Genomic DNA, 25,568 nt, shown 5'->3' with positions numbered 1-25,568 from the left:
ATTACATTGAAGTACATTTCCTCTATTAAAGGTATTGAGAGTTTTTTTCACAGATGGATGTTAGAAATTTATCAAATGCTTTTTCTGTATTTATTGAGATGATCACATGATTTTATCTCTCATTATGTTAATGTGATGTATCACACTGATTGATTTGCAGATGTTTAACCATTCCTACATCCCTGGAATATATCCTGTGTGATCATGGTGTCTCAACCTTTTAATATATGGCTGAATTCAGTTTGCATTAATATCTGTTGAGGATTTTTGCATCTTTGTTCATCAGGTATACTGGCCTTTAATTTTCTTCCTTGGTAGTGTCTTTGTCTGGTTTTGGTATTAGGATAATGCTGGCCTTCTAAAACAAGATTAGAAGTCTTCCTCTTCTATTTTTTTGGAAGAGTTTGAGAAGGATAGGTACTAAATCTTCTTTGAATGTTTGGTAGAATTAGCAGTGAAGCCATCTGGTCCAGGACTTTCGTTTGTTGGGAAGTTTTTGATTACTGATTCATCAATCTCCTTACTAGTAATTGGTCTATTGAGATTTTCTTTTTCTTCATAACCCAGTTTTGGAAGATTATAAGTTTCTGGGAATTTATCCATTTTTTCTAAGTTGTCCAATTTGTTGGTATATAATTGTTCATAGTAGTCTCATGATCCTCTTTTTCAGTGATATCCTGTTTAACTTCTTTCATTTTTTATTTTATTTGAGCCCCCCCCTTTCTGGGGGGATGGTGGTGGTGAATCTTGTTGAAGGTTTGTTCATTTTGTCCAAGAACCAGCTCTTAGTTTCATTGATCTTTTCTTTTGTCTTTTTTAGTCCTATTTCATTTATTTCTGCTCTGGTCTTTATTATTTCCTTCCTTCTACTAATTTTTGACATCATTTGCTCTGCTTTTTCTAGTTCCTTCAGGCATAAAGTTAAATTATTATTTCTCTTGTTTCTTGAGGCAGGCCTGTATTACTGTAAACTTCTCTCTTAGAACCACTTTTGCCACATCCCACAGATTTTTTTTTTTTTAATTTATTTATTATTGGCAGGGGGGGCAGAGGGACTGAGAGAATCCTGAAGCAGACTCCCCACTGAGCATGGAGCCTGACACAGGGCTTGATCCCAGGACCCTGAGATCATGACCCCAGCCAAAACCGAAAGTCAGGCACTTAACCGACTGAGCCACCCATGCACCCCCACCCCCAATTTTCATATATATTTCTGTTTTCATTTGCCTTTCGGTATGTGTTTGTTTCTCCTTTCATTTCTTTTATGACCCAGTAGCTGTTCAGTAACAGGTTGTTTAATTTCAATGTATTTGTGGTTTTTCTTTTTTCTTCCTGTAATTGATTTGATTTCAATCTCCTTGAATTTATTGAGACTTGTTTTGTGGCCTAACATATGATCTATTCTGGAGAATGTTCCATGCACACTTGAGAAGAATGTGTATTCTGCTGCTTTTAGACAGAATGTTCTGTATACATCTAGTAAGTCCATATAGTCTAATGTGTTATTTAAGGCCGGTGTTTCCATATTGATTTTCTATTTGGATGATATATCCATTGATATGTAAGTGGGGTATTAAAGTCTCATACTATTATCGTATTACTGTCATTTTCTCCTTTTAGTTACGTTAACACTTGCTTTATGTATTTTGATGCTCCAATGCTGGGTACAGATATAAATGCTGTATCTTCTTGTTGGAATAACCCCTTCATTACTATGTAGTTCCCCTCTTTGTTTTCTATTACAGTCTTTGTTTTAAAGTATATTTTACCTGATATGAGTATAGCTACAACAGTTTTCTTTTCATTTCAAACTACAGGGAAGATCTTTTCCCATTCTTTCACTTTCAGTCTGTTATGTGTCCTTATTTTTGAAGTCAAACTCTAGTTCTAGGCAGCGTATAGATTTTTCTTTAAATCTATTCAGCCACTCAGTGGCTTTTCATTGGAGCATTTAGTCCATTTAATTTTAAAGTAATTCTTGATAGGTATGTGCTTATTGCCATTTTGTTAACTGTTTTTTATAGAGTTGTTTTTGTACTACCTGTTTCTTCTCTTTCTCTTTCCTTGTGATTTAATGATGTTCTTTAGGGATATGTTTAGATTCCTTATTTTCTTTTATGTATTTAGTTTAAGTGTTTGCTTTGTGGTTACCGTGATGTTCTCATATGTCATCCTATGCATGTAACTATCTATTTTAAGTTGATAACAACTTAAATTTGAACACATTCCAAAACTCTACATTTTTACTCCCCCAACCATGTTTTGTTTTTTGAGGTCACATATTACATCTTTTTATGCATCCCTTACCTAACTATTATAGTTTTAGTTAATTTTACTACTTTCATACTAGCTTTGTAAGTGATTAATCCACGACCTTTACTACATATTTACCTTTCAAATGAGATTTTTTACTTTCATATGTTTTCTTGTTATTAATTAGTGCCATTTCTTTTCAGCTTAAATAAGTCCCTTTAACATTTCTTGTAAAAGCCAACTTAGTAGTGATAAACTCATTTAGCTTCTCTGGAAAACTCTCTCTTTCAATTCTGAAAAATAACCTTTCTAAGTAGAGTACTCTTGGTTGGAAGTTTTTTCCATTCCATTCATCACTTTGAATATATTATACCACTCCCTTCTGGCTTGCAAAGTTTCTGCTGAGAAATCTGCTGATAGCCTCCTGGAGTTTCCCTTGCATGTAACAATTTGTTTTTCTCTTGGTGCTTTTAAGATTCCCTTTTTATCTTTAACTTTTGACGGTTTGATTATAATGTCTTGATGTGGTTCTCTTTTGGTTCATCTTACTTGGAACTCCCTGGAATTCCTGAACCTGAATATCTGTTCCTTTCCCTAGGTTAGGAAAGTTTTCAGTCATTATTTCGTCAAGTAAGTTTTCTGCCCTGTTCTCTCTCTTGTCTCTTTCTGGGACCTCTATAAAGCAAATGTTATTCCACTTGATGTCCCATAGGTCTCTTAAGTTATCATCATTTTTTTAAAAACCTTTTTCCAGGACACCTGGGTGGATCAGTCGGTTAAGTGTCTGCCTTGTACTCAGGTCATGATCCCAGAGTCCTGGGATCCAGTCCCACATTAGGCTCCTTATCTCCCTCTGCCTGCCACGTTCTCTCTGACAAATAAATAAATAAAATCTTAAACAATAAAAAAATATTTTTCCTTTTTGCTGTTCTGAGAAGTTAATTTCATTGCTTTGTCTCCCAGCTTGCTGATCGTGTATAATCCAATTCAGTTACTGTATTCTTCAGCTCTCTGACTTTTGTTTGTTACTTTTTGGGGGGCGGGGTGGGTAGAGAGAGAGAATCTTAAGCATGGAGTATAGAGCCGAGGGCTCTCAATCTCACGACCCTGAGATTGTGACCTGAGCTGAAACTGAGTCAGATGCCACCATCTGGGCCACCCAGGTGCCCCTGTTTGCTACTTTCTCATATACTTTCTCTTTTTATCTAAGTTTTCACTGTGTTCATCCATTCTTCTGAGTTCAGTGGGCATCTCTGTGACCCTTACTTTGAGTTCTTCATCAGATAGATGACTTATCTCTGTATCATTAAGGTCTTTTTCTGAGGTTTATCTTATTCTTTGATTTGGAACATATTTCTCTTTCCTCATTTTGCTGGATGCTCTGTGTTTCTTTCTATGTATTGGGCTGAACAGCTACCTCTCTCAGTCTTGAAGGTGTGGCCTTGTGTAGGTGATAAACCTTCTCATTGAACATTGCCCTAGCTCTTGGTTGTCTCTCAAACCTTTGTGATTTTCCAAACTGCCTGATTTATTCTTGATGTGTCCCCATCATTGAGGGTGTGCAAGATCTATCACTGTTCCAAGGGGAGGAATCTCATTTAGCACCTAGTTTCAGGCTGACTGGGAGACAGACCCTCAGGGAGGAGCTTTTAAAAGTATGCAAATATGTACAGTCTTATGGGGCTGCAATTTTAAACCCTCCTGGCTTCCAGACCAGAATATCTGGAGGTGTCCCGCAGGTGACAGCTGCAAAAATCAGGGCTCTAGAGCTCCTTTCTGGGAGGCCATGTTGAGCTGTAGTGAGGCCAAGGGGGTTTAAAAGAACACTGTCTCCCTGCTTACATTCCCTGGAAGCACCTAGATGTGTGGGAAACCTGAAGCCTTCCTCTTAGGCTGAAGCTCCATTCTAAGTCAAGAGGCCTTTCTCATAGGAAGACTGGAGTTGTGTTTAAGTCTGCTGTCTGTGCAGTGCCCGGGGGGTTGTTGTAGTCTGCCAAGAACTGTCTGATTATTACATTCTTGTGGAGCTCAGGACTATCTGACCCCTTGGTCACCAGGGCCAGGTGATCAAGGGGCATTCTCTGTGTGGATTGCATGTGCTCACTGGCTTTATGTAGGCAGCTGGAGGTGGGGCACACTCACCAGCTTCAGAAAGGCAGCAGCAAAATGTCTTGACTGTGAATATCTGTAGACCAGGAATATAGTGGGAGAGTGCCCCTGGCTTTGGGCTACAAGTGGAAGAATACCATAACCACTCATGCTTGCCTGCCCCAGCCAGGGAGTGGGGGAGTACTACAACTGCACTGTCTAGCTTCAGCAAGGCAGCAGAATAGAGCTGCAACTGCTCACCCCCACCTGTCTTAGGAAGGCAGTGGGAGGGTGCCAAAACAGAGCTTGCTTACCTGTGCTAGCAGGGTAGTTTGAGAGTGCAAAAATAGTGTCCCCTACTGCCTCCATTACCAGGGAGAGTTTTGACTGTCCCCTGCCCCTCGAGCAGATACTTTTAGATTAGCAACTGAATCTCCTTCCTATTTAGGCACTTTTCAAACTGCTCTTTTTTGCTGCACCTCGGAGTGAGTAAGACCACATGCCAGCCCTTTCAAAGAGAAATCTCAGTTTCCTCCAGCACTTTGGGTCTCTTGGATGGCAGCCCCGTTAGTTTCCTAAGCCAGACATTTTGAGTACTTTTCTTTCCAGTATAGATCCCAAGGGTTGGGCACCTGATGTGGGGAGCACCAACCCCTTGCTCCTCTAAGAGCAAGGGGTTTTTGGTGAGACTGAGTCTTTGCCTCTCCTACCTGTCTTGATGTGGTTATTTTATCTCTTTTTCTAGAGAAGCAGTTCATCTAGTTTTCAGATCTTTTTCAGAGGGAAATGGTCCGTCCATATGTAGCTGTAGATTTGCTGTGTCCATGGGAAGTAGCAAGTTCAGGATCCTCCTACGCCACTATCTTGTAGAACTCTGAACCTACCTTCCTTCTTCAGGTCCTTCATGAGTACAACCCTTAGATGATGCAATAAAGTAAATGGGACCTCTCACACAGTAACCCTGGCCATGTCTTGTCCCAAGTGTGAAGTATATGATACAATCTAATAAGACGGTTCACTTGGATAGACTCCAAGGTAGCACAGCTATTCAATACTTTCTGCAATTCTGCTCCTTAGAAAATGTAGGGATGCATAGGAAGCATGAGTTGATCATCATTTTGGAAATCCCAGCCAGGTCCTCTTGCTCCCCATTATTCATAGCCAAGTATCCAAGTATTGTGGCTACATCTTATTTCTTACTCTACCCCTTTCAATGAACTGTGGCACCATTACCTAGTTAATCTTCCCAGCTAGATTTTTTTCTGGAAAAGGTTTTATCAGTACCACAGTGGTTTTCACTTGATGTGATTTCTCTCTCAATAAGGTTTAATTGGTGATATGGTACAAAAAAGCATGGGGCTTGGCATTAGTGAAAACTGGATTCAAATTCTAGCTCTGCCACATCTACATCTGTAGGAGGAGAACAAAAGCTATGACACAAACTACATGGATTAAAAAAGGGTATCAAGGGGCGCCTGGATGGCTCAGTTGGTTAAGCGTCTGACTCTTGATATTGGCTTGGGTCATGATCTCAGGGTCCTGGGATCGAGTCCTGTGTCAGGCTCTGTGCTCAGCATGGAGTCTGCTTGTCCCTCTCCCTCTGCTCCTCTCTCTAATTGTGTTCTCTCTCTCTCATATAAATAAATAAAATCTTAAAAAAAAAAAAAGAGGGTATTGAGTGACAGTGTCCAGCACACTCCCAGCAAGAATAGAGTTCGATAAGACTTCCTTCATTCCTGATAAACCAGTTTGATAAATTCGTGGCAGGATTCACTTATAAGATCTCTCTTCATTCTCAGTAAGGACAACATAGAATAAGCTATGTTTGCCAACAGTTCTTTTTTTTTTTTTTCAAGTTGTTTCCTCTGATCAAGAACGGCTTGTCCTGCCTACTCCACCCCTCATCCCCTCTTATTCATGCTTTTCTTTCTTCCAAGCTCAGCCTAAATTCTAATTTTGTACCATCTGTACCATCTAACACAGTGTTTATATACAGGAGTATCTACCACATAAATATTTTCGAATGTTACTAAACATCACTAAAGTAATCAAAAAATATCTTTAAAAATTTAAACTTGTTTAGAAGGAAATGTTTGTAGGTATTCAAAGTGATATAGCAGTTTATCATATGTAAAATAAATAAATAAATAAATAAAAGAGCCAGATAAATAAAGCAGGTGTCAAGAATTTAATTAAAAAAAAAAAAAAACAGTACCATAATTCCAAACACTGAGGTTCCAAACCAGGGCACCTTACTTTAATTACTTACTTACTTTATTTATTTATTTAAAATAACATCTCCCATGCTCACTGATCAGAAGAACCACTATCATTACAACATCCATACTAACCAAAGCAATCTACAGAGTCAATGCAAACCGTTGTCACAATACCAAAAGCATTTTTCACAGAACTAGAACAAATAACACTAAAATTTGTATGGAACTATAAAAGACCCCAAATAGCCAAAATAATCTTGAAAACAAAGAAAAAATTGTAGGTGTCACAATCCTAACTTTCAAGATATACTACAAAGCTGCAGTAAATCAGAATAGTGTGGTACTAACACAAAAATAGATATATAGATCAATGGAACAGAATAGAGTCCAGAAATAAACCCAAACTTTTTTATGGTCAATTAATCTATAACAAAGGAGACAAGAATATACAATGAGAAAAAAGTCTCTTCAACAAATGATGTTGGGAAAACTGGACAGCTACAGGCAAAAAAAAAAAAAAAAGAAAGAAAGAAAAAAGAAACTAAAGAAACTGGACCACTTCCTTACACCATACACAAAAATAAACTCAAAATAAATTAAGGACCTAAATCTGAGGCCTGAAACCCTAAAATTCCTAGAAGAAAACATAGGCAGTAATTTCTTTGACATTAGCTGTAGAAAAAATTTTCTAGATATGTCTCTTCTGGCAAAGGAAACAAAAGCAAAATTAAACTATTGGGACTAAACCAAAATAAAAGGCTTTTGCACAGGAAAGGAAACCATCAACAAAACAAAAAGGCAACCTACTGAATGGGAAAAGATATTTGCAAATGATATATCTGATAAGGGGTTAATATCTAAAATATGTAAAGAACTTAAACAACTCAATTCCAAAAAGAACCAAATAATCCAATTAAAAAATGAATACAGGACCTGAACAGACATTTCTCCAAAGAGGATATCCAGATGGCAAGCTGACTAACATCAGGGAAATGCAAATCAAAACCATGATGCAATATCACCTCATACCTGTCAGAATGGCTAAAATCAAAAACATAAGAAACAAGTGTTGATGAGGATGTGGAGAAAAAGGAACCCTTGTGTACTGCTGGTGGGAATGCAAACTGGCGCAGCCACTGTGCAAAACAGTATGGTGGTACCTCAAATGTACCCCTATGTTTACTGCAGCATTATTTACAATAGCCAAGATATGGAAGCAGCCCAAGTGTCCATCCACAGATGAATGACTGTAGACGATGTGATATATACCACATCTTCTACCACAATGGAATACTACGCAGTCCTAAAAAAGAATGACATCTTGCCATTTGCAACAACATGGATGATCCAGAGGATATAATGCTAAGCGAAATAAGTCAGAGAAAGACAAATATCATATGATTTCACTCATATGTGGAACTTAAGAAACAAATAAACAAAGAGAAAAAGAGAAACAAAAAAGCAGACTCTTAAATACAGAACAAACTGGTGGTTGTCAGACGGGAGATGGGTAGGGGGATGGGTGAAATAGGTGAAGAGGATTAAGAGTACACTTATCATGATAAGCGCTAATGTATCGAATTGTTGGATCATTATATTGTACACTGGAAACTAACATAACACTGTATGTTAATTATACTTGAACCAAAAAATGATTAAATAAATATGTAACATCACATCACATCACATCTGAGGATCCCATACATTTTCTCTCATGACCAAGAAAGGCAAGAAAATTTCCTTTTCTCTGTGTCACCAATTCTGAGTATTTCTCCCTATCCCAGTGCCCCCACAGGATTCAAAGGCAAAGTTTGTTGTCCCCAAATACGTCCGTAAATACTTTTCCATTTTCTCCTAATAGAAGGATCTTCGACATTATCTGGGAACATCTCACTGTGCAGTCACCTTTTGTGACCTAAAGTAGCCTCTTAGGGGTGATTTTTCTTTGTGGACTTTGACACTGCCTTGAAAGTTTAAAGTCATAAATTGTTACCTACTGAGAACAATTTCTCAAACTTGATTAAATAATTACCTAGACACCAAAAGAAAACCACTCTCTGATCTATGCCATTGCATTATCTTGCCCCCTGATTCACAGAAAGTGCAGCCTACATTTTGAATAACATGTATAACATGAAATTACAAAATATAGTTAGAAGATTCAAAAAAAAAAAAGAAGTGATCTTCAAACCGTAGGACACCATTTGTTATTTGGTGGCACCTTCTGGGAAAGCTTGATATTGCAGCTCAGCTCTGTTAAACATAAATTACTCACAAAAGCAAGTGAGAAAATTCTGGGAGCAGGAAAACAGCGCTGATGATGTAATAATGTGAAAAACAGAGCCATGAGAGTCTGCCGTAGTTGCAGCAAGCCTGTGTGAGAAGTCAGAGATTCCTGGACACTTCAAAGCTCCTCCCTCACTTCAGGCTATGGGTGCCAAATCCAGCTCTAAGGATGACCTGTCACTTCCTGAAGGCTGTTGGTAAAAGCCCAAATCAATAGGTAGGTCAAAGAAACATGACTCATAAATGGAACAAGACTATGACATCAAAGGCTTTCACAGTGTGAGGCCAATTTCATGAAAGCCCAACTCTGCAAATGTAATATGAATTCATGAGAAAATCAGATTTGCTTCATTCCAAAATTCCTCTTGAGTGAATTCTCTACCAAGTGGGATCCAATTCTGGATCCACCAGCTGGCAACTTTAGGCAAGTCTCTTAACCTTTGAGCCTCAGTTTCCCCATCTATAAAATGGGGATAATTGGGGCGCCTGAGTGGCTCAATCATTAAGCGTCTGCCTTCGGCTCAGGTCATGATCCCAGGGTCCTGGGATCGAGCCCTGCATCGGGCTTCCTGCTCCGCTATCTCTCTCTCTGTCAAATAAATAAAATCTTAAAAAATAAATAAATAAAATAAAATAAAATTTATTTATTTTATAAATAAAATAAAATAAAATGCTTGTGTTCCTGCTCTCGCTCTCTCTCTCTGTCAAATAAATAAAATCTTAAAAAATAAATAAATAAAATAAAATGGGGATAATAGTACCTATTTCATAAAGTTGCTTTGAGAGTTAAGTGAGTTGAAACAAGTCAAGTGCTTAGACTGGTGACTGCACATAGAAAGCGCTCAAGGCATGTTTAACTACAACCATACAGTCTCCCTGTGGTATGGTAAGGCTGGCCATGCAAAGACCATGTTGAATCACATCTTTGATTTTGTGTCTAAAGATGACAGATGAGACAATTAGGTAAAGATCATGGGCCCTAGAGTAAGAAACACTAGTGCAATGAATAGGCGATGCAGCTCTCTTAAAGGAAGCTCATGGAATTTATTGAGATATTCAATTCAATACAAGTAAGTAAAAATACGGAGTTTTAGCAATTATTGGTGGTAACCAACTGTGCAATGACAGAACCTCCTGTCTGTCCATGGCCCTCAGCTACCGAAAGGCTTCTAAGGAATTCTTTAATTTAAAAACTAAGAAACAATTGAGGCTGAGTATGGTAGACAAACAAGAAAGAGCGGAAGCCCCCTAACTTAGTCTTAAAGTAAAAATCTCCCTTTTAAAAACTGCGCCAAATCCTGTTTTGGACTAAGTTAGTCAAGTGGCTTAATAAATGAACAGTCGATTGGCTGGACCATCCCCTCCCCTCTACCCATCACACCTTACACAGAAAACAAATGCAAAAGCATTTGAAAATAAGGCCAGGTGAATTTTAATGAATGTTCCACAATGAGCTGAATCTACCCAAGGAAGAACTGCAACCCTTCAGGTATGTTTACCTCCGTTATAAAATGCAGAGAATAGGAGTCCAGAATGAGAGTCCACCCTTTCCCTCCCCCCTACCAGGCAGGGCCGCCCTTTAATGAATGGCCTCTCCAGCTGCTCGTTCACCATACTTACAGACTTTACAGCTCTTGCATTTGCTGGAATTACAAGTCATTAAAAAAGCCACTTTGAAAATACAATAAAGACCTTCTTCTCTGACTGCTACAACCTTCCATCACATAAAAACCTAAGGCCAGTGCCTCAACAGCAGGACGTTTACTGCCAACTCGAGACAGTTTAAGCAGGGCAAGGAACAGGGTGGGGTGGGAGGAAATGAGGCACAACAAAAGAAGGGAAGTTTCTTTTTCCTTCTTTTTTTCTTTTTCAAAGAAACTTTGGCTAAGGTGGTTTGCAGTCTTTATCCTGCAGCTGAACCACCACCCGCCCTTGGTAAAATGCTACCATCTGATGAGATTTCATCCTTTTCCCACAGGAAGATTTTATCCAAGAAAACACTGGTAAGCCAAAGTATGGAAAGACAGGATTACAATCTCATTCCTCACACTGCAGGTTGAAGTCTGTAACATTTTACCAAATGCAATCTGCCAATTTTCAAGGAAAGACAATTAAAACTTTTAACGACTGTGCTTTTAAATTACAATTAAATCTCTATAAAGCAAAGCAAAAAGCAAAGGCAATGATAAGGTAATTGCTACCATAACCAAATCTGACTATAAATAGTTACTCCAATTTTATTTTACTCTTTTTCGCTACCATAACCAAATCTGATTATAGTTACTCCAATTTTATTTTACTCTTTTTCCCCTCCTTCTGTGCTATGAAGACCAAACTCCCTCATATCACAAAACAAGATCCTCCACAGACTTCTCTTCAGAAGCTGAATTATATGAAAAACAAAACCTAGGAAATTACAGGAAGGGCAATAGATATTTTGGGTACTTTTTAATTGTCGATTCAAGTTTAAACAAGTTAATACAAACTCCAATTATAAACTTTTACTTGACCCTAATACAGATTCCCACCCTTCCAGCTGCACTAGTAAGGTCACTTTCCATAAATGACCATCATGACCACAAAATGATGATTTCCTAAACCAAGAACAGCTTTACTCTAACGGGAATTACCTAGGTCCTTGAAGGTAAAATATTCTTCATGCTAACATTTACAGACACAGCAAAAACATGCTCTTATCATGATTTCTGTATTTGCTAAATGCTCACCCACTATAAACCAGTCCTTTTACCTCCCTATCCACCCACCACCTTGTACCTCTTGAATTCTGGGGGGGGGGGGGGGGAATCACTGATGTACTTTCATGTGATAATATTGAATTTCTTTAGAAAAAACACTTCAGGGATTGCAAAATGTATTTAAAAATGATTCTGTGTAACATTAATAATAACCCAAAGGTAACTCATTTCTTAGAACGTCTTCCTTTAAGAGGAACAGCAATAAAAAAAAAACAACCAAGTGCCTCCCTGATGCAGTGCTAGCTATGTTCTTGTCCTTTATCTATTTTAATTTAAAAGCTAAAAGATCCTGGGAAACTTTTGCTTAACTTCTGATTTAAAACTTAGACTCTTCATCCTGTATTTTTCCAGTTACCATGCAACAAATGCATATCAATATCAAGGCCATATACCTCAAGACAAAATTCAGAGCAATAGGACATAGATGCCAAGTACTTTGTCCCCTTAAAAACATATAGCCCACACCCTTGAAAAAGGACATTAGAATTCTATGGTATTTTTGAAGAGCAAAAAATCTCTTCCAAAGCTATAGCTTATAAAGATTTCCAGAAGCCACATCATACATAATCATAGTTAACTAATATTTTTTTGGTTAACGTGCTATGTACTTTCCCCAGACTGAGCATTTTCACAATAATCCTACATAGTAAACACTATTATGATCTCCATCTTACAAAAGAATTAATTAAGAAATACAGAAGGATGGGGCGCCTGGGTGGCTCAGATGGTTAAGCGTCTGCCTTCGGCTCAGGTCATGATCCCAGGGTCCTGGGATCGAGCCCCGCATCGGGCTCCCTGCGCAGTGGGGAGCCTGCTTCTCCCTCTCCCTCTGCCTCTCTCCCTGCTCATGCTCTCTCTCTCTGTGTATCTCTGTGTCTCAAATGAATAAATAAAATCTTTAAAAAAAAAAAAAAAAAAGAAATACAGAAGGTTAAAAACGTTTGCCCAAGATTACCGGAAAAGCTGGGCTTCCAAACATAGTCTAAAATCACAATACAAACTCCTTAATTACTCTATTACTTGACTACCTACCTAACTGCCTAAGCACTTAACAAATAAACGATCCCTCAAAAAACATGTAGGCATGGATGTACTTTTACTTTTCTACACGAAGTATATAAAAATCTTAATCCAAAAGAACCATTTGAATCAGCGATCTGAGCTTCCTAATCCATCGTAATAACACTGATTTTATTCTTAAATAAAATTTGAATCTACCTTAATTATGGAAAAGCTTCTTTAAAAAGTTCTTCCTTTTAATTATAACTAACATGTACTGAGGTAAGATGTGTACTTCACAGGCTTACCAGGTCAATAATCTTTTCTCCCTAGCCCTTCCTAATTCTTCACACTCTTCCAATTTCTTTTTTTGTCTCTTTCTTCTGTTTCAAAGTCCATGATCTCTGCCCATTGTGTCTAAAATTACCCCACTACCCCATCTGCCATAAATGAACACAAGTCTGGCTCATATTCAAATAACAAAGCTGGAAAGGACGTTAGCGAGATCAGGTAGGTCATCTTATCACACTTACTCAGATGCAGACACACTCACCACCAGGACACTGTGAACAGTGTCCCCTGAAATTGGGCCTGTCCTAAGCTAACAAATCCATTACTGGCCAAGGGAGGATTTGGGCTTCTCACTGCTCTCCATTACAATGGCCTCCCACTCCTTCTGTCTTGCCCACAGGAGGGACACCAAGTAGGAAGAAAACCAAACAAAGGTGATTTCTACTATTGGATAAAGGGAATTTCAGCCCCCTTTTATCTCCTTCGCTCACAGAAAGGTGTTTGGGGCCCTGGCTTATCTGGAACCGCTTTGTCAATTCTCTTTGTCTCCACCACCTACATGCAGAGAATTAAACCAACAACAGCAATAATAAAAGCACTACTACCAGAAAACTGATAAAGGAAGTACATTTGTTGGGTTTTATACCCAAATAATGCCTAAAAGTCTTTAGAGGCTTTCTCTGTAATGATGTGCAGAACCCGTTTTAAAAAGTCTTGTAACAATCACCGGATGTGTGGCTCTGATATGTCATGAATTGTTTTTGAACACATGCTACCTATTGTAAGGAATTACAATTCTAATTCTTCACTCCAAAAGATTTTTTAAGATACTGCTTTGGATAAATATACTAAGTTGAACATGAAGTTTATGAAAGCCATATCTTATAAATCATTCATAAAAGGGAGGGAGCAAGAGACAAAAACAAGAATATACAGAGTTATCTAAAGAGAATGATTATTTGTGATAATTTCATGTAGAAAGAACTTTGCTTTATGAATGTCATTTGATCTTCTCATAAATCAGCAAACATTCAAGAATGATGCCTTTCAGAATTTGACCACAACCTACTGTAAGGAATACACACATCCTATGAAATAAAATTTTTACAAACCATTACTTACCCATACTAATTATAACATATTCTGATTTTTTTTTTAATACTGCTGATGACATGCTAAATTGGTTTCATGGCTCACCAGTGAATCAGAAGCCACAATTTGAAAACCTCTGCTCTACAAGAATCACAACATGTCAGAATACAGAAAGACAAAGTTGCTAAACCTGACAATATTGATAGACTAATCACATCCCAAGAGGCTCAATGAACATTTCAGGGTGATCTGAAGTAAAAGTCAAACATACAGAAAAAATTTTCAAATAACATCTGCATTAAGAACAAGTTTTGTATTAAGAAGAGCCTAAGTAAAAAGCACAGGAGGAAAAATAGATGCTTGAGATAAATTGGAGCAAACCCATTAGTTCTCATCTTCATTCAATAAACTATCACTATAAAACATTTGCCAAACACTGGGACAAATCACGCCAATATCTTGTATTTTATATGCTACTCTACTCCCAATCTGGTTTTCTATTAAAATTTCAAGACTGGGGGGCACCTGGGTGACACAGTTGGTTGGGCATCTGCCTTTGGCTCAGGTCATGATCTCCAGGTCCTGGTATCGAGCCCACGTTGGGCTCCCTGCTAGTGGAGGAGCCTGCTTCTCCCTCTGCCCCTCCCCCCGTGAGTGGCTATAAATAAATAAATAAATAAATAAATAAATAAATAAATAAATAAATAAATAAATAATCAATCTTGTATTAAAAATTCAAGATTAGGTATGCCTGGGTGGCTCAGTCAGTTAGGTGACTGACTTTTGGTTTCGGCTCAGGTCGTATCTCAAGGTTGTAGGATGGAGCCCCACGTTGGGCTCCACACTGAGCATGGAGTCTGCTTCGGATTCTCACTCCCTCCCCCTCTGCTTCCCCACCCCCTGCTCGCTCACGCTCTAAAATAAGTAAAAATAAAATCTTAAAAAAATTTTTCAAGATTAGCTGTAGAAGGTAGTAGGGAAGGAAGTAGTCTCTCAACAACTGGGGATCAGTACTGACACCATGTCCTAGCCCTGGCTTCCCTTCTACCGAGAGCAAATGCAGAAGAGAGATTCTGCTGCTCAGTCCCCCCACCTCTGCCAGCATTTAAATTAGGAATGTGTGTATGGGACAGAAAGAGAAATATTCTCAAACTGCCAGCCAGTTTTAGCCAGACATCTTCCTTGATCATTGTTTAGAAATACTGACAAGCCAAAGTAAGGAGATTATTTGGTCTGATCGTAATAAGCAACTAAAGGGGGCAAAAGTTTGTAATAAAGCAAACGTGAGTTCATAGTAAGTAATGTTCATTCTCCAGAAATGGAATGGAATACTTTTCAAATGACTAATAGTTCTGTCATTAGAAGTGTTAAGATTTCTTACACTGGTGGGAAATTAGAAGAGATAACGTGAAAATCCCTTTCATCTCTGAGAAATCTGTAATTATTGGTTTAAATCTCCAACATCAGATAACATTTCAGAGGGACGTTAGAGGGTCAGATGGTCTTTTAGGCATCCATAAAAGATAATCCTATCCATCAGCAAAAACATAATGAAGATCACACTCCCCGCCCCCTCCCAAATCAATGGCTAGCCAAGGAAAACAAAATCAAACGTTTCATTTTCAAAATACCACCACCTGGTTTCACAAGCACACATACAACTCAAAAATCTACCGAATTAATCATTTTAAATATATATACAGTACATTGTGACATCAATTAAAACAACACTGCTTAAAAAAAAACCACCATGACCAGCTTTCCATCTTTGTAAACAAATTACATCCCTGCACCAAAACGATCAACATTAGAGCCGCACCCCAATATTTTCTAACTTTCTCTTTCAAATTTATTTTCTCATATATTCAAGTTCTATTGCCTTCTTCTCATTTTCCTAAATCAACACTCACCGAAAAGCATAGTAAACTAAGCTCTAATGCGCATCTCAATTCTGCGGCTGCTATTCAAATGGCATTCTATGGAATGTATCTTCCTTTAAGAATTTAAGTTGCTGCCCAAGTGTGTGCAGATTCTTTAACGATCTCATTTCCTTCTTTCCATGAGTTAAGGAAATTCACTTCTAGGTACTTCCATGCTACCACTTCATGGCTCAGCTGTCATTTTCTTCCCTGGCTCCTTATCCTGCAGCCACGCGAAAGAGAATCTGAAGACTAACAAGGGAGAGGAGGGAAACCCACAAGGCTACTCACGTCAGATTTGGAGGACATGTTCTCCTCCGCGTCGGAATCATTGGGATCCACGATATCGTCGAACGGCGGTAAAGTTGACTTCTTCTTCTCGGAGGTCTCGCTTTCAATTTTGACCTTTCCCATCTTGACGTGAGACTTATCTTTTGCCTGTTTTTTGTCGGCAGAACACGTGAGGATCAGTGGGGGTGCACTGGAGAAACTCTTAAATAAAGCCTCTGAGCTACTCTTCTTCCTCTTTTTGGCTGAGAGTTCTTCGGAATCTGAAGCGGGGGGCCTTTTACTGGGAGCCTTCTTGTCTTGCTGTCCACTGGTGACGGTGAGTAAGTTACTGTCTGGTTTGGGCTCTTTTGACATGGGTTTCGGTTCCTTGAAGGCCATCTTCGGAACGATCTTCTCTTCTTTCAGTGGTTTGTTTTCTTTGGGTTTCTTAGAGGATTCTTTGGAAGATTTGTTGTGATCCCTGGAAGGTTCTTTGAAGGCACTTTTATGTTCTCTGGAGTCTTTAGAAGGTTTTTCCTTGTGCTCCTTCGTTAATTTGTGAGGCTTTGAAAAACTGGTGCTGCTGCTGCAGCTGCTGCTGCAACTGCTACTGCTGCTGCTGCAGCTGCTGCTGCTGCTGCTGCTGCTGCTGCTGCTACTGCTGCTGCTGCTGCTGCTGCTACTGCAGCTGCTGCTGCTGGTGTGGATGCTCCTGTTAGGGTCCTGCAGAAACGGGACAAGAAGATGCAACTCAGAGCTGCGGAGCAACCAGGAGGTGCAAGCCCGCTTCCCGGCATGCTCCACCTCCACGAGAACGATCTCTCTCTGACTGCTCGCAGATTCACTGCAAGACACAGCCAGAGCCTCGGCCTAACAGGTGGGGACAGGCTGGGCGAGGGCCACGATGGTCCAGGAGTTCAGGGGGGCCCAGCCGTCCGCCCCGGCATGACGAGCATGGCGCTCTAACCGTCTCAGTTCAACAGGTGTTCACTGAGGGCCTGTCCTGGGAGATACACAGAAGGGTAACACACAGCCCGACTCTCAGTAACGAGGATGTAGCCGGGAGCCGTGGGGGTTCCAAGAGCCACCGATAACGTGCTAGGACAACAAAAACAAGGGGGGGGCGCGCCCGTTAATTCCGTGGGGGGCATGATACAAGAATAATTCAGAAGTGTATGGAGAATTCAAACCTGAACTAGATACTTGAGGATCAGCAGGGAATTACTATGAAGAGAAGAATGAGAAAGTACTTGCAGACCAGGGACTAGAGTGAAGCACAACAAGGAGGGATCAAAGCACAGATTATGCTTGGGACGCAGCATTCAGCTATAGCAAAGATTGAGAAGGATGCAGAAAAACAGCCAGTGGTCACAAGTTGGGTAATATTAATCCACAGGCTGGATGACATTACATTTTAAATGGCTTTTTAATATAAAGAATCACAAGACTCAAGAAAAAATAATTCTCAATTTGAGATAAAAGGCAATTATTTTTTGCTATCCAAATTTCAAGAGCTAAGGAATAGGTCTCCCATCACTAGCAAAGGAAAAAAAAATGAACAGAACAAAGATTTTTACCTAATAGTTATTAAATGGACTGAAAAGTCTTCAGTTGTGCAATGATGAGGAAAGAGTTCATCACTGCCTATTCCATTCTAAATGTGTTACCTACTTTTTCACTCATATAAGTACTTCAGAATATATAACCTACACAGAACCTTTCTATTTAGGAGCAAAATTTAAATCCATACTTAACATATTTGTGAACCTCTACCATTAATAGTAAGAATAAGAAACAGAAGTAGATCCTTGACATGCAAAAATCCATACCAATACTATGAAAGAAAAGCTCTTTCTTGCTTACTTCCACCTCCTAATGGAATCAATGACAAATAAATGTCCAAATTTTCAAACAGAATTTACATCTCCATGGTTTGCTTATTATGCTGTACCTCTAACTCACCCACTTAAAATCAGTGCTATGTAAGCCAATCTTGTATCCCTTCAATATCTAGCACAATACAGAAAAGATACTGGGCAGGGGCTACGCTTTTCCCTAAAATGAACAATACTTTTAGGGTCTATGCTCCCCCCCCAAAAAAGCATATATATGAATAAGCATCAGAAAGTAATACTCAATGTGAAGCTAACAACCAACAAAACTAAAAGGAAACCTACAGAATGGGAGAAGATATTTGCAAATGACATATCTGATAAAGGATTAGTATACAAAATATATAAAGAACTTATAAAACTCAACAAAAAAAAATAATCCAGTTAAAAAAAGGGCAGAAGACATGAATAAGCAGACATACAGATGACCAACAGACACATGAAAGGATGCTCAACATCACTCATCATCAAGGAAATATAAATCAAAACTACTATGAGATATCACCTCACATCCATCGGAATGGCTAAAATCAAAAACACAAGAAATGATAAGTGTTAGCAAGGATATGGAGTAAAAGGAACTCTCTTGCTTTGTTGGTGGGAATGCAAACTGATACAGTCACTGTGGAAAACAGTATGGAGGTTCCTCAAGAAGTTAAAAATACTCTATGATCCAGCAATTGCACTACTAGGTATTTACCCGAATGATACAAAAATACTAATTTGAAGGGATACATGCACCTTGATGTTTACAGCAGCATTATTTTTTTTTTAAAGATTTTATTTATTTTTCAACAGAGAGAGAGAGACAGCGAGAGAGGGAACACAAGCAGGGGGAGTGGGAGAGGGAGAAACAAGGCTTCCCACTGAGCAGGGAGCCCAATGTGGGACTTGATCCCAGGACTCTGGGATCATGACCTGAGCTGAAGGCAGACGCTTAACGACTGAGCCACCCAGGTGCCCCTACAGCAGCATTATTGATAATAGTCAAATTATGGAAAGAGCCCCAATGTCCATCGACTGATGAATGGATAAAGATGTGGTATATATACACACAATGGAGTATTATTCAGTCATAAAAGAGAATGAAATCTTGTCGTTTGCAAAAACGTGGATGGGGCTAGAGACTATTATGCTAACCGAAATAAGTCAGTCAGAGAAAGACAGATACTATATGATTTCACCCATATGTGGAATTTTTTTTTTTTTTTTTAAGTAGCCCAATGTGGGGCTTGAACTCATGATCCTGAGATCAAGACCTGAGCTGAGATCAAGAGTCGGATGCTTAACCAACTGAGCTACCCAGGCACCCCATAAATGGAATTTAAGAAACAAATGAACATGGGCGGGGGGGGGGGGGGGAAAAAAAAAAAAAATCTAAATAACAGAAAAAAAAAAGGGGGGTACCAGGGGGGGGGGGGGATGGGGGAAATAGGTGATGGGGATTAAGGAGTGCACTTGTGATGAGCACCACTTGTTGTATGCAAGTGAGGAATCACTCAATTCTACACCTGAAACAACATTTTATGTTAACTGGAATTTAAATAAAAACTTGAAAAAAAAAAAAGAGGTACTACTCAAAATGAAAAATTATTGTTCTGTTAGTGGGACTATGTATTTTTTTCTTCTCAATTTTTTTTCTCATTTGCTCAACAACAACAAAATGACATATACCAATTATTCCATTTATTTTTCTCAAGTGAGCATTTGGTTTCAAACTTCTAAAATGGATAAAGTTACTTGCAAAGACATGCTTTTATGCACCAAACTAGCTGATTCCTTACAAAACATCTCAATCTGAAAAAAAAAAATCTCAATCTGAGATTTAAAAGCAGAATGCTAAAGATAGTATTCATATTACTGAAACTACATTATTTTATAAATTCTATTACAAGACATTTCCTGGCATGTTAAGCAATACTATGAATAATTAAAATAAAGTATAATGGGCAAACTAAATTAAGGAAGAACATTTGAAATCTAATATCCTTGAGTTTTTTTTTTTAATTGGTTTGTTGACTCACTGAATTTTGGTAGTTTGCGATCAGTATTCTAATTACAGCTCTAGAACACCCAAGCATTGCTGCTTAATATTCAACCTTCATGGAGTATTACACATATTTTTATAAATGTGACTTTTAAAAATACACAGATTTTTACTTACCAACATGTTTCCTAATATTAAGCATTAAAAAACAGTAAATTTCAGTACCAAAAAAAACTTCTACAGAGGTCCTTCCATGATTTTTTTTTTTAAGATTTTATTTATTTGACAGAGAAAGACACAGTGAGAGAGGGAACACAAGCAGGGGGACTGGGAGAGAGAGAAGCAGGCTTCCCGCCAAGCAGGGAGTCTGGTGAGGGGCTCGATCCCAGGACTCTGGGATCAGGACCTGAGCCGAAGGCAGACGCTTAATGACAGCCACCCAGGTGTCCCCCGTGATTTATTTTTAAAACGCTTTTGTAGGACAAACTAGAATTCTTAATGCAAAGTCCATAGTGGTATATGACACAGACTCTTGTGTCACAGAAAGTTTAAATTCGTCTTAATTACATACATATGATGTTAAGTATAAAACTCCAGAAATTTTATAACTTTTTACTCCCACGTTGGTCTAGGTATTTAATGCCCACTGTCAGCTTTTCACCAACCCAACAAATCTTCATAAAAGCAAGGCACCCAGCTATTCTCGCACCTGCCCCTTTACCAAAAAAGCTCTCTTTTTAAATTAAGACAACTGAGAAGTAAAAAGAAAAACATATTCCGTAACACCCCAGATAAATAAAAATTTAAGAAATAACAAAATGGTGGAAGAATGGTCCCTAGTATACTGGACAACATTTTCTTTGTCCTGGGCCTTGTGATAAATGGCAAAGTTAAGATGTACTATCCTCTGACTCCAGAGTCAAACATGCAATAAACGTAAAACAGAGACTTAGATGCAAAGTCAGGAATTAAACTGTTACTGACACAGAATAAAAGCTTTTACTAATTCTCAGCCTATCTATGCCATATATATTGGAGATCAAGCTACTGGCTTTTTAAAATTTTTACTGAACTATTAACTTCAACATTAAGTGCCACTAAGCAGAACAGACTAATTACCATTCAATGCGAAGTTTACACGTGTTGTGTAATTCAAATTCTCTTTGCCTGAGGCTCATTAGGACAAACTGAATATCAATATCAGGGAGAGCAAGTATGCGTAATTCAAACCTCAAATATTTAAGGCAAATGAGTGTTTAAACATACATATACATATTTGCACTAACTTTACTACCTATGAATATAGGATACAGAATTTTCTTTCATCCTCTCAGATTCTACTGAATGCTTCCTTGTTCTAATTTTCAGGAACAAAATGGGTCCTTTTAATGTATAATCTCTTCTAATACTACTTGTCAGCAACTCTAGTAGATAGCTTGCGAAAAGGTCTTAACTAGTGGACAAAATAAGGTTTTCTGATTATTTGTGGCTTTCAACTACTGTGTTATCGCCACGTCTTCTTCCTAATGCCACTGATAATGCAAAGCTGATTCTTTCTCCAGCTCCTGTCTCTTCTCTTTACTTATGCTCTTATTTTTGGTCTCTGTCCTACTTCATCTAGCTTCTGTGTTGTACAAGATTTTCAGATCATTCATATCTTGTTCAGTGAAATCTGCATACGGACAAATAAACCCTCTCAGAAGAGTTTTATTTATCCAAAAGCAATAAACTCTCCTCTAAAAGTTTATTTGTCCACAGTGCATCTGAAAAGGATACTTCCTAGAAACTGTAATATAGTCCAAAAGAGTATGCATACAAAAGGTTGGGTAAAACAGTCAAAGATAAGCTTTCAAACTAAAAATCTCTCCTGTAACACCATTAAACACATGACAAATGGCACAGAAGGGTGATCATTTGAAGCTAAGAATAAAGTATAAAAATTCAGGATTCTGGGGAAAAGGAGGACCTTAAATTTGACTTACCTCCCCCAACTTTAATCCCAAATCCAATCCATTTACCTTCTTGAACCAGTCAGCTCTGGGAACCAACAGATAGTGAATGAGGCCTGAAGAATGTGGCCAGGGGATGACGGGCATCTTGAAAGAGGACTGATACAGGGCTTGCTCTGCTCTGGGCTCTAAGCAAGACTCAGAAAAGTTGTGCACACAGATAATATGCACAAGTATGGCCAGCCTCCCTGCTCTAAGGATGTTCAGGAGGCGCTCAACAGGAGGGGGAAATCCCCTCTACTCTTGAGGCTGGAGATGCAAGGAGACCAGAAGGAAAGTAGAGGGTCTCCCAGGTGTATACACATGAAATACACAACATGCCTGCATCTACAGTAGAGGCTGAAATGCCTGTACCTTTCATCACTTATAGGATTACAAAAACCTAAGGTCTTCTAACAACTCAACCTGAACCCCAATGCACATAAATAACATATCCAAGAGTCGGTGAGAGTATGAGAGAGCAGACCTACCAGATTTTCTGAAGGACACAGATGAAACACTGAGGTCAAAAATAGTATGATTACTTCAGAAGAGGCACAACGGAGAACAAAAAAAAATTTCCATGGATTTAAAATATTAGCTGAAATAAAATGTAAAAATAAAACCTCCAAGCTGAATAATTCAGTAGATAAATTAAAGGACAAGATAGACTCTAGACGAACCATGAGAGACTATGGACTCTGAGAAACAAACTGAGGGTTTTAGAGGGGAGGAGGGTGGGGGGATGGGTTAGCCTAGTGATGGGTATTAAGGAGGACACATATTGAATGGAGCACTGAGGATTATATGCAAACAATGAATCATGGAACACTACATCAAAAACTAATGTATGGTGACTAAAATAACATAATAAAATAAAATTTTTTAAAAAAGGACAAGATAGACTCTAGATGATGGCATGAAGGATCAACTGGAAGAAATCTCAAAGCATAAAGTAAAGATACAAAGAGACGAAAATCATTAATGGAAAAGAGAAGAAACCTGAAGAACAGACTGAGGAGCCCTAACTGATGTACCAACCAAGGAAGAGTTCCAGAAGAATCTCTTGAAGGAGGAAAAGGAAAAGATGGGAGAGAGGTAATAAAGTAATACGGAAAAAAGTAAAGACTGAATTGCAAGCTCACAGGGCTCTTCAAGATCCAGGCAGGACTATAAAAGAGACACACTCAAGAACATCACGCTAAAATGCCTCAACTTTAAGGATAAAAATAAAACTTTACAAGTTACCAGCAAGAATAATTACTTAAAACTAAAAAAGAATGAAATTACATGGGACTTTATAACAGTGGAACTGAGAAGAACAGTAAAATTGAGACTGCTGGGAGAAAAAGCAGAACCACCCAAACATCCTACATACACAGTCAGTGTGAAAGAAGTGTTTGCCAAAATTTAAGGATTCAAAGAGCACATCACCCACTGCCCCATCTAAGGAAAGGACTTGAGAAGGGATTTTAACGAAACAGTAACTGAATTAGAAATGAGACCTTTCAGTGTGGGAAGATGGAGAGGAGAGGAAACAAGAGTGCAATGTACCTTGTCTTCTATACAGAACTAAATCTAGATGGATAATCAACTATCTGGAATATGTAATAGAAGTACTGAATGTGAATTCCTGACACACACACACACATACACATACAAAAGGCTAACAAAAATCTGGATCTAAAAAATTAAATTATCTCTAGAAATTTAGGTACATTAGAGAAGGTTGGAGTATCAAGGTGAGGGAAAATGCTGGTATCATTTTTACATGGTAAAATAGAAAAAACTGGATTATGAGCCAATGAAAGGGAAGGTGGTCAATAATGAAATGGAAAAGTACAGAACTGCCACATAAACAGGAGGAAACTCAGAAATGAATATCAACTTGAAAATAAAAGCAAAATTCAGAAAAATGGAAAAAGTCACAAATATAAGTAATAAAAACAAGTATTACTCACAAAATAAAAAAAGGAAGCTGAATTCTCCCATTGAAAGACATATTGTTAGACTGGGTTAAAAAGACAAAGGGCATATACAGACTGTTTGTAAGAAATACAACATCAAACAACTGAGAAAAGTTTTAAGATGAAGGAATGGGCCAAGAACTATCCACTAATTGGCCCCAAAAGAAAGAAAGCATGAGTGCTACATTCATATCACACAATGTAGAATTCAAAGTTAAGAGGACCAAACGCATAAACCGTTTAGAAGCTATGTTATATAAAGCAAAAGGTATTGAATATGTAAGAAAAACTTGAAAAACATTTCATTGAAATGAGAAATCACTAAATCTTTGTCAGAAATGGACAGATTTAATGAAATGAGCATAGACATAGTGAAACTGGCAGAAACAACCCACAAATCTGATTTAATAATTATATATAAAACTTTCTATCTCTTGCATAAAGTTTACGATTTTATATGTGCTCATGAAACAATGAAAAAAATCAATCATAAAGGTATCATAAATGAACTTTAAAATAATCTATTTTAAATGCTTAAATGGATTATATTGGTTGGTCATACTCTAATAAAATTAGAAAAATCAAGACAAATCAGTCAGAAGAAAATAATGAAAAGACCATTTCATGTAAAAAATCTAGGAGCACAGAGGCACCTGGGTGGCTCAGTTGTTGAGCGCCTGCCTTTGGCTTAGGTCATGGTCCCGGGGTCCTGGGATCGAGCCCTGCATCGGGAAGCCTGCTTCTCCCTCTCCCACTCCCCCTGCTTGTGTTCCCTCTCTCGCTGTGTCTCTGTCAAATAAATAAATTAAAAAAAAAAAAATCTAGGAGCACAGCAAAACATATGCTAAAAAGAAAATGTATACCCTTTACTGTATTTATTTTAAAAAGGAAAAGAAGGGGTGGGGCAAGGGGGTGCAGGGGAACCAAGTATAAGAATACACTTAGTACTCACTCTGAAAAACTAGAAAAAGATCCACAAATACGCAAACATTATAATACCAAATATAATGAAGAAAGTAAAATAAACAAATTTCGTGAAGATCTATGCTTTAAAATAATGGCCTTAAATGTACATTTGAGGTTGAAATTTTAAGGAGAAATTCATCAAGTTAATTCTGACAAATTTATCAAGTTAATTCTGACTTAAAGGAGATCTACAATTTCTTTTTGATAATCAACTAGAAAAGGCGAAGTTACTTGAATTTAAAATCATGATCTACTATAAAAGAAATAAAATTGAGGAAATAGTAACAATATTTCAAAATAGGTAGATGGATACCCCAAAAAACAGCCACACAGTTGTGTTGGGGGGAGGGGTGGTAGAATTGGGGGAATGGTGGAGCAAAGTGGACTGCTGATAATTTTTATGGGCTTTTTAGTACTATTTGACTTTATAAATGTTTTATGAATAAATATTAAGACAAGATTGTACAGCAGAAAACATCTCAAAAACAACTGGTTGGAAACCAATTTTGGTTTGGAAAAAAAATAACCAAAATTGATTTGAACACCAAGGCTAAAACTGGAAGCAACAGGCCCAAAACTTAACATTTATCAGTCA

The 25,568-nt window shown here is 38.1% G+C and overlaps 1 protein-coding gene across 2 annotated transcripts in view; it reads right to left on the bottom strand.

Annotated features, from left to right (window-relative positions):
• The window catches only part of MLLT3 (MLLT3 super elongation complex subunit), a 285,130-nt gene that overhangs the window by 59,304 nt on the left and 200,258 nt on the right, over positions 1-25,568 (bottom strand). For both annotated transcript variants that reach the window (XM_034987920.1, XM_034987921.1), the window contains exon 5: positions 16,195-16,896. In XM_034987920.1, coding sequence (XP_034843811.1) covers positions 16,195-16,896 — 702 coding nt within the window. The remainder of the gene's footprint in view (positions 1-16,194; positions 16,897-25,568) is intronic.

Source organism: Mirounga leonina, unplaced genomic scaffold, assembly GCF_011800145.1.
Source record: "Mirounga leonina isolate KUSES-001 unplaced genomic scaffold, KU_Mleo_1.0 Mir_447, whole genome shotgun sequence".
NCBI classification, from domain to species: Eukaryota; Metazoa; Chordata; class Mammalia; order Carnivora; family Phocidae; genus Mirounga; species Mirounga leonina.
The sequence above is the reverse complement of the archived record's forward strand: the minus strand, read 5'-3'. Positions and strand labels throughout refer to the sequence as shown.